This window comes from Oncorhynchus clarkii, chromosome 19 (assembly GCF_045791955.1).
Source record: "Oncorhynchus clarkii lewisi isolate Uvic-CL-2024 chromosome 19, UVic_Ocla_1.0, whole genome shotgun sequence".
NCBI lineage: Eukaryota > Metazoa > Chordata > Actinopteri > Salmoniformes > Salmonidae > Oncorhynchus > Oncorhynchus clarkii.
In genome coordinates, this window is record NC_092165.1 from 62544476 (window position 1) to 62555287 (window position 10812).

At 45.2% G+C, this 10812-nt stretch overlaps 1 protein-coding gene across 1 annotated transcript; it reads right to left on the reverse strand.

Annotated features, from left to right (window-relative positions):
- Positions 1-228: 228 nt before the first annotated feature.
- Positions 229-6187, reverse strand: LOC139375470 (zinc transporter ZIP9-like). The gene is made up of 7 exons (XM_071117285.1): positions 5539-6187; positions 4881-4989; positions 2836-3042; positions 1829-1897; positions 1596-1681; positions 1110-1244; positions 229-898 (listed from the first exon to the last, which is right to left on the reverse strand). The coding sequence occupies exons 1-7, from the start codon at positions 5638-5640 to the stop codon at positions 662-664; spliced, it is 945 nt and encodes a 314-aa protein (XP_070973386.1). The 5' UTR covers positions 5641-6187; the 3' UTR covers positions 229-661.
- Positions 6188-10812: the final 4625 nt, after the last annotated feature.

Below are 10812 nucleotides of genomic sequence, written 5' to 3' on the forward strand. Positions count from 1 at the left end.
ATAAATCATTAGGTACGATCAAAAGTCATAGAAATGTAACTACTTACATGTAAAACTTCTAAATACTTAACCCGATTCCCACTAGCAAGAACATAAATAACGATCACATTTCATCTTACAGTAAGAGTAAAGTTATTAAAAGTGTCTGAAAACCAGCGAGGGTTTTTTTTTTAAATCACTGATTTAAAAACAACTTTACTTTTACTGCAAGATGTCACAATATTTAGGTTTTTAATTTTTTCAAAGTCTTCAAACAAATATCCCGTTAATACGAGTTCAGGAGTCAGTCGACAGTTCGTCTGAAACAGGACACGACCACGAGCCAAACTCTCTCGCTTATCTGTACAGTCTACCTAGAGCTCAAAATCAAATCAAATATATATTTTAAACATGGTAGTGCAAGTCTCTTGTCAACAGACAACACTTCTCGTAGAAAAAGTGGGGAAGTTGTTGTTGTTAATGACATCGTCATCCCTGTGTCTTCCAGCGTGGGGTTTAAATGGTTTTGATCCGGCCGCAAGTCGTTGTCCCACTCCAACCAATCAGCAGTCCAAGAACAGATAAATAAGACATAAGAGAGAGATCTGTTTGGCTGCTTTCCCTCTTAGACCCTCCTCCTTCCTACCCGTTCTCTCTTCTCCTCCTCTGGGTCTGTGTGTCTCTAGTGCTGGTGTCCGACAGACAGCACCAGTGGTATCAGACAGCCCAGAACCAGAGCCCCAACCTCCACCTTGCTCAGTCCCTTCGCTGTTTCCTTCCCCGGTGTGGGGGAGTGGCTGTGTCCGGTCCCGCCCACCTCGGGAAGGACATGTACCGTGGCAACGTACAGGAAGGTCCCGGCAGAGAACAACATGGCCACGCCCGTGGCGTTCACATCTGACAGTGCCTCTTTACTGGACTAGAGGTCGACGAGACCAGGAAGATAGAAAAGAGAAAAAAAGAACAGAGGAATTAGAATGAGCATCATAGAGGGAGAACAACATTTGGAAGGAATACTCAGGGCTTCATTTCATTCTATGGGCTGGGGACAGGAGTACTGAGAGGACAGAATAGCATTCTGGGCTCATTCTGCCCCCCCCCCCCCCCCCCTCCCCCCCTCCCCAACTGACCTGGCTGAGTCCTACGAAGGTAACCATGGCGAGGACAGGTGCTGCCAGGGCGAAGACCAGCAGGTGTTTACGGATCCGGTTCCTCTCTAGACCAGCATGCATCAGGAAAGAGACCAGGCCAAAGGCTGCTGGGGCCTAGGGTTTGGGGGGGGGGGGGGGGAGAGAAAGACAGGGTTCAAATACACAGCTGGGGCCTAGGTGGGGTGGGGGGGGACAGACAGTTTAACATACAGACCAATGACAACTGAACTCTATAAGAGCATTGATTGGTTACTTTCTAATTGTTACCTCATAGTTGTTTCCTTTTGTCTGTTTTGTTCATCTTTTTTTTTTTTTTTAACTGAAAATCATTTGGTTTGTTTAGAATGTTGTCAGTGTGGCTTCGTGAGGAAGGAGACTATTCTGTTAAGCAACACAGTGACCATCGGTTACGAACACACAAACATGGACTAGAAGATGAACGGTCTGTTATCGTTTTCACTGTACCTTGTGAAGCATGATGGCCACAAAGACAATGAGCTGTACACTGGTCTGAGAGGTGGAAGCTGCTGCGCCGAGAGCCACGCCATCCGCTGGAACATAAATGTTTTTATCAATACAAATACTCTATCAAAACGTACCAACAACAACAACAACAACAATCCACCAACAAGCCTTCCACTCTCTCTTCTTCCTAAAAACATGTTGGTCTGAAACACTGTGTAATGAAGCCATCTTACCTGCTGCATGGACCACTAGTCCCAAGGTGGTGGTAATCTTTGAGCTGGCAACCCTCGCAGACTCTGGATCTGAACACACATCAAATCAGACAGACCACTCCATGGACAAATCAGACAGACCACTCCATTAACAAATCAGACAGACCACACCATGGACAAATCAGACAGACCACTGAATGGACAAATCTTGCTCTGATAAAGTAGAACCTCGAGGGCCCGGTTTCCCGGACTGATTAATTCTAGAACTGGGCTGAAAATAACTTTCAATGGTGATTCTCTGCTGAACTTGGTTTAGTCCAGGACTACTAGACTTAATATGGGAAGCAGGCCTTGAGGGGTGAGCTCCACCCATGCTGTCTGTCTGTCTGTCTGTCTGTGTGTCTGTCTGTGTGTCTGTCTGTCTGTCTGTCTGTCTGTCTGTCTGTCTGTCTGTGTGTCTGTGTGTCTGTGTGTCTGCCTGTGTGTCTGTCTGCCTGTGTGTCTGTCTGCCTGTGTGTCTGTCTGCCTGTGTGTCTGTCTGTGTGCCTGTGTGTCTGCCTGTGTGCCTGTCTGCCTGTGTGTCTGTCTGCCTGTGTGTCTGTCTGCCTGTCTGTCTGCCTGTCTGTCTGTCTGCCTGTCTGTCTGTCTGTGTGTCTGCCTGTGTGTGTGTGGGTCTGCCTGTGTGTCTGTGTGTCTGCCTGTGTGTCTGTGTGTCTGCCTGTGTGTCTGTGTGTCTGCCTGTGTGTCTGTCTGCCTGTGTGTCTGTCTGCCTGTGTGTCTGTCTGCCTGTCTGTCTGTCTGTCTGTCTGTGTCTGTCTGTCTGTCTGTCTGTGTGTCTGTGTGTCTGTGTGTCTGTCTGTCTGTGTGTCTGTCTGTGTGTCTGTCTGTGTGTCTGTGTGTCTGTCTGTCTGTGTGTCTGTGTGTCTGTCTGTGTGTGTGTCTGTCTGTGTGTCTGTCTGCCTGTGTGTCTGTCTGCCTGTGTGTCTGTCTGTCTGTGTGTCTGTCTGTCTGTGTCTTTCTAGACTGACCGTCAGCACTGCTGTGTACGTGGGCGCTTCCGATCTGGTCGACCAGCAGCATGAAGACGAACCCCAGGACCAGAGAAACTCCGATGTAGGCATGGAGGTGATCGTGGCTGTGGCTGTGCTCCCCACTGACCCCCAGAGCTGCAACCACACCTTCCTTGGGCTGGGACACCTCCACCCCCTCCACCTGGCCAGGGGCGTGGTGCACACCTACACAGAGAGAGAGACTGAGACCTTATCCCAGACAGTAGAGACAGAGACACTAACCCAGACAGTAGATTCTGAGACAGAGACCCTAACCCATACAGTAGAGAAGAGACAGAGACCCTAACCCATACAGTAGAGACAGAGACCCTAACCCATACAGTAGAGACAGAGACACATAGAGTAGAGACAGAGACCCTAACCCAGACAGTAGAGACAGAGACCCTAACCCATACAGTAGATTCAGAGACAGAGACACATAGAGTAGAGACAGAAACCCTAACCCATACAGTAGAGACAGAGACCCATAGAGTAGATTCAGAGACCCTAACCCATACAGTAGAGTAGAGACAGAGACCCTAACTCATACAGTAGAGACAGAGACCCTAACCCATACAGTAGAGACAGAGACCCTAATCTATACAGTAGAGTAGAGACAGAGACCCTAACCCAAACAGTAGAGACAGAGACCCTAAACTATACAGTAGATTCAGATACCCTAACCCATACAGTAGAGACAGAGACCCTAACCCATACAGTAGACACAGACCCATAGAGTAGAGACAGAGACGCTAACCCATACAGTAGAGACAGAGACCCTAACCCGTACAGTAGAGACAGAGACCCATAGAGTAGATTCAGAGACCCTAACCCATACAGTAGAGTAGAGACAGAGACCCTAACCCATACAGTAGAGACAGAGACCTTAAACTATACAGTAGATTCAGAGACCCTAACCCATAGAGTAGAGACAGAGACCCTAACCTATACAGTAGAGACAGAGACCCTAACCCATACAATAGAGACAGAGACCCTAACCCATACAGTAGATTCAGAGACAGAGACCCTAACCCATACAGTAGAGACAGAGACCTTAAACTATACAGTAGATTCAGAGACCCTAACCCATACAGTAGAGACAGAGACCATAACCCATAGAGTAGAGAAAGAGACCCTAACCCATACAGTAGAGACAGAGACCCTAACCCATGCAGTAGAGACAGAGACCCTAACCCATACAGTAGATTCAGAGACAGAGACCCTAACCCATAGAGTAGAGACAGAGACCCTAACCCATACAGTAGAGACAGAGACCCTAACCCATACAGTAGAGACAGAGACCCTAACCCATACAGTAGAGACAGAGACCCTAACCCATCCAGAATATTCAGAGACCCTAACCCATACAGTAGAGACAGAGACCCTAACCCATAGAGTAGAGACAGAGACCCTAACCCATACAGTAGAGACAGAGACCCTAACCCATACAGTAGAGACAGAGACCCTAACCCATACAGTAGAGACAGAGACCCTAACCCATACAGAATACTCAGAGACCCTAACCCATACAGAATATTCAGAGACCCTAACCCATACAGAATATTCAGAGACCCTAACCCATACAGAATATTCAGAGACAGAGACTGCAGTAACAAGAATTCGCCTTTGACTCCTAAACAACAGAATTTAAAAAAAAACTTTGGCAAAGGGTAAAGTCCACAAAACTTAGTCCAGTCTGTTCGTAACAATTTCTAGTTTGGGGAACAGAATACTGTATTAAGATAAAATGTTTCATCAATGAGAACATTGGCAGAATGTCAGTTTACCTTCTCCCACTGCTAGCCATGGGGCTTCCTCTCACCACCATATTTGGTAGTGAGTGGAAACGCCAAGCGGATGCTTCAGATTCATACATCCGGTGAAATATCTGTCTCATTGTTTCGATCTGTGCTCAGCTTTACATAGTGCACTACTTTTGACTAGAACCACATAGGACCTGGTCAAATGTAGTGCACTATGAAAGGGAATATAGGGTGCCATTTGGGACACAGGCCGAGTCTCACCCTCCAAGACCTCCTCGTACAGGGCATGGACCCCCTCAGGGATGATGACAGCCAGGGCAGTACCACACAGCAGCCCTGCTCCCAGGACCGTCACCAGCTTCAGCTTCTCCTGAGGGACAAGACAGAGAGGACAGAGGGTTCAGCAACATTACAGAACAACTAGGACAGAGGATTCAGCAACATTACAGAACAACTAGGACCGAGGATTCAGCAAGATTACAGAACAACTAGGACAGAGGGTTCATCAGGATTACAGAACAACTAGGACAGAGGGTTCATCAGGATTACAGAACAACTAGGACAGAGGGTTCATCAGGATTACAGAACAACTAGGACAGAGGGTTCATCAGGATTACAGAACAACCCTGGCAAGGATCAATCATGGCAGGGATCAATATCCTAACCATGAACTTTGGCCTCACATGATCAGTTACCTCACATCACTGAATATGTCAAATTGTATGTTTAAATTAGAATACATTACAATTGACTAGTTTGGCTAAGAAACACTGATACTGCTGTTTTTAAACAAATTGTGCATTGATGAGCACTGTAATCTCAGTATTTAGCTAAGGACTTCAGCTGTTGACTCCCATTCTAAGTGAAAGTAACTTTCTTTGTTTCTAAACCATGTGTTTGTAGTTGGAATACTACTCACCTCTGAGAAGTTGACAGCCAGAGGAATGGTTCCAGCCACATAACACCCCACCAACATGGCCAGGGAAAGCAGGCTGATCGAAGTGAAGTCGTCCATAGACATAGTTACAGATTTGATAACAAAAATTGTGTTGTTGCTCTTCAGCTTGCTGCTAGACACGACTTGTGGTTCGTGTTGAGGCTCTAGCTCGCTAGACAAATATAACTCCCGGACGTCGCAATTCTAGCTAAAGCTTTCTGTACCGAGGTCTAAACAGACATGTCAGTCTAAATCATTTCTAGTGACTTTCAGAGGACGTGGAAAGGCTCAGAGTTATTGATCTATCTTGAACGCGGTTTTGTTATGCAAACATGTACATCTAGCGAACTAACTAACTGGTCTGATCCTTACTTTGCAGATATGTAAACACCGTCGGCTAGCAGGGTTAGCCTAGCGGACAATCTTCTCGCATGAGTCTTATTGCCTACAGCAGGCAAGTTGTAATTCATAGCGTGTTGACCACATCGTACTCTCTCCAACGTTGCTATTTGTTATAACCATTTCATCAAAACTAGCTACCTGCAGTAAGCTATTATTATTAATATTATTTATATATATGTATATCTAGCTTGAAATGTTTTGCCAACAAGCCAGCATCTCCATTGCGGATGAAATGTAGCACTTCCGGGTAACGCCTACGTCACCGTCCGTGCAACAAACAAAAAAAACATGCCACGTACGCGTGTGGTACGCGTGCACGACATATATTCATTCTGTGTTTACTTTTCTCTTCACGGACTCTGTGGACGGATACGTCAGATGTTACATAAGCCAATCTATTTACATGTATAAAATGTATAACCGTTTTAGCTGGTTGTGGTTAATCTTTTCTTGGAACTTAATGATGACAAATGTCTTCTTCATTTTCATCTTCTTTGGGATTGGGTTGACGGATCGTATCCAATTTTTTGAGGTGCAATGCACAGCCACTTATTGTACTGGAGGTGAGGCCAGTTATGGCTGAGTGAATGGCTTTAGACAAAAACAATGAGAGGAATGGGAGATATAGGCAATAGTTTTTAAAATGGGTCTGTGGTGTTCTCAGTGTTAATAGTGAAGTCACCAAAAATGTGAGGATTATCTGCCAGTGATTAGTTCATTGACTATGACTGCCTTGGTAGTAAGGGATCTGACATTCAATTGTTCTATTTTGAGATGTGAGGTATTATCTCTTTCAATAACGACAGAACTGGAGGAGGTCTTTACTCCAGTGAGATTGCTAAAGCGAACGGCGCCATGTTTACAGTGCATTCGGAAAGTATTCAGACCCCTTCACTTTTCCCACATGTTGTTACATTCCAGCCTTATTCTACAATGTATTTAATGAATGTTAGTCCTAATCAATCTACACACAATACCCCATAATGACAAAGCGAAAACAGGTTTTTAGAACAGAAATAGCTTATTTACATAAATATTCAGACCCTTTGCTGTGAGACTCGAAACTGAGTTCAGGTGCATCCTGTTTCCATTGATCATCCTTGAGATGTTTCTGCAACTTGATTGGAGTCCACTGGTGGTAAATTCAATTGATTGGACATGATTTCGAAAGGCACACACCTGTCTATATAAGGTCCCACAGTTAACAGTGCATGTCAGAGCAAAAACCACGCCATGAGGTTGAAGGAATTGTCCGTAGAGCAGGATTGTGTCGAGGCACAAATCTGGGGAAGGGTACCAAAACATTTCTGTAGCATTGAAGGACCCCAAGAACACAGTGGCCTCCATCATTCTTAAATGGGAGAAGTTTTGAACCACCAAGACTCTTCCTAGAACTGGCCGCCCGTCCAAACTGAGCAATCTGGGGAGAAGGGCCTTGGTCATGGTGGTGACCAAGATCCCAATGGTCACTCTGACAGAGATCTATAGTTCCTCTGTGGAGATGGGAGAACCTTCCAGAAGGACAACCATCTCTGCAGCACTCCATAAAGGCCTGATTGGGCCTTTATGGCCGAGTGGCCAGACGGAAGCCACTTCTCAGTAAAAGGCACATGACAGCCTGCTTGGAGTTTGCCAAAAGGCACGTAAAGGACTCTCAGACCATGAGAAACAAGATTCTCTGGTCTGTGAGGCCAAGATTGAACTCTTTGGCCTGAATTCCAAGCGTCATGTCTTGAGGAAACCTGACACCATCCCTACAGTGAAGCATGGTGGTGGCAGCATCATGCTGTGAGGATGTTTTTTTAGAGGCAGGGTCAGGGAGACTAGTCAGGATCGAGGGAAAGATGAACGGAGCAAAGTACAGTGAGATCCTTGATGAAAACCAGCTAGTGAAGGTGTCCACATAATTTTGATAAGCTGCTCTAGTGGTGTCCACTTACCTTTGTAAATATAGTGTATGTTGCGCATTGGTGACCTCTGACTGTTTCATCATAACATAGTTAGTGATGATGTAATGGGTTGAAAACAAAGTCACTAAAAACAGACACCCCTTTATTATACTTTTTTTATCACCAATTTGTTTATGTATTTGTCTTAATTCATCTAAATTGTATATTTATATATATATATATATATATATATATATCACTACATGCTTCAGCAGTAGTGAGGCCATCAAGCCAATAGATGGCGCTGTTGCACTGTGGTAGTTGGAGAAACAACAAGCTCTGTCCAATCGCACGCACCATTCTTCAGAATAAAGAAAGTGCCCGAATTGTGTCCGTTCTTTTTACAATTACAGGCCACCTCGGCTACAGACTGAGGCCGGTAACACTGAGATGGATGGACAATATCCCTATACCATGATCCTTTACGTCAGTAGACCTGTCCCCTGGTGTGGTAAATTATACACGATCGCTGGATGATTCTTTTTACGTGGAATATTGCGGGTAATGAAGTCGCCAATGACAAGGGTTTTCAATTTGCCAGCGCTAATGATGGGAGGCTTCTGCGGCTCAGACCCCGTAACCGTGGAGGAACAACTAGTGGGGGGAACCAGTTGAACGTTTATATCGGCTGAATGTGCTACACTGGTTGACCATGCGATAGCATTTCTTTCCAGAAGCCTAGTACGGCTGCAGGGACTGATCATTATTTACTGGGGGCTGTTTCATCCTTTTCTACACTTAAATTGCCCTTGCCTAACGATTACGTCTGAAGTCGAGCTTCGGTTATCCTCACCTGTATATTTTATACAGGCGATACCTGTATATTATTACTACAGCGACTGTAAAGCGGCTGGCAAAATGGTACTTAGTCTTTTCGTCCAGACAGGTCCTGCCAGATAGTAGGGGTGCCAGATAGTAGGGGTGACAGATAGTATCCTGGGTGAAAAAGTTTAATTGGAAACGTCATGTGAGGACCAAACTAAGACGTTGGTAAACTTGTTAAATACAGAGTTTGATTATACAATTATATAAGGTAAAAAGCCAACTAGCAACAAATATCAACTATTATTTGTATATTTTATTTATTATTTCTATTTGTACCCCCAATTTCATGATATCCAATTCGTAGTTATAGTCTTGTCTCATCGCTGCAACTCCCATACGAACTCAGGAGAGGTGAAAGTCAAGCATCCTTCGAAACACGACCCAAATAAGCTGCACTGCTTCTTGACACAATACCCACTTAACCATGAAACACTGTGCACCTGGTGACCGTGTCAGCGTGCACTGCACCCAGCCTACCACAGGAGTCACTAGTGCGCCTCCCCTAACCCAGACAACACTGGGCCAATTGTGTGCCACCCTGCAACAGAGCCTTGACTCAAACCCAGAATCTCTAGTGGCACAATTAACACTACGATGCAGTGCCTTAAACCACTGCGCCACTCGGGAGACACAGCAGCAACTATGAAGAGATAACACAAATATTAGCATATTGCAAGACTTACTATGGCAAACAGCCGCATGCATACAAGCCTAAGTTCACCGTGTGCAATGCCAACTGTCGGCTGGAGTGGTGTAAAGCTCGCCGCCATTGGACTCTGGAGCAGTGGAAACACGTTCTCTGGAGTGATGAATCACACTTCGCCATCTGGCAGTCCGACAGACGAATCTGGGTTTGGCAGATGCCAGGAGAACGCTACATGCCCGAATGCATAGTGCCAACTGTAAAGTTTGGTGGAGGAGAAATAATGGTCTGGGGCTGTTTTTAATGGTTCAGGTTAGGCCCCTTAGTTCCAGTGAAGGGAAATCTTAACGCTACAGAATACAATGACATTCTAGACAATTCTGTGCTTCCAACTTTGTAGCAACAGTTTGTGGAAGGCCCTTTCCTGTTTCACCCACAATGCATCGGTGCACAAAGCCAGGTCCATACAGAAATGGTTTGTCGAGATATATGTGGAAGAACTTGACTGGCCTGCACAGAGCCCTTACCTCAACCCATTGAACACCTTTGGGATGAATTGGAACACCGACTAAGAGCCAGGCCTAATCGCCCAACATCAGTGCCCGACCTCACTAACGCTCCTCTGGCTGAATGGAAGCAAGTTCCCACAGCAATGTTCCAACATCTAGTGGAAATCCTTCCTAGAAGAGTGGAGGCTGTTATAGCAGCAATGTTCCAACATCTAGTGGAAAGCCTTCCTAGAAGAGTGGAGGCTGTTATAGCAGCAATGTTCCAACATCTAGTGGAAAGCCTTCCTAGAAGAGTGGAGGCTGTTATAGCAGCAATGTTCCAACATCTAGTGGAAAGCCTTCCCAGAAGAGTGGAGGCTGTTATAGCAGCAATGTTCCAACATCTAGTGGAAAGCCTTCCCAGAAGAGTGGAGGCTGTTATAGCAGCAATGTTCCAACATCTAGTGGAAAGCCTTCCCAGAAGAGTGGAGGCTGTTATAGCAGCAATGTTCCAACATCTAGTGGAAAGTCTTCCCAGAAGAGTGGAGGCTGTTATAGCAGCACAGGGGGGAACAACTCCATATTAATGCCCATGATTTTAGAATGAGATGTTGGACGAACAGGTGTCCACATATATGCAGTGTATATAATTTTTCTTTCCTCAATTTTTATTTATTTATTACTAATGTTACTGTCCCCACTACAACAAAAATCCTTAAATACATGTACATTTGGCCTTGGAGCATTTAATTGAAATACTGTAGAATTCCAGTGTTCCAAAAACTTCCAAACACTGTAAACAAATGCAAGCATATTCAGATGACAAATGATTGAAGATGCAAACTTTGAAAGCTACCCTGTGCGCCGTGTGACCTAGAGTCATGAAATTCAGTACATCCTGTAGGTCTCTCTTCATAAGCTCCACCATGATGGATTTTCCCCCTCACAT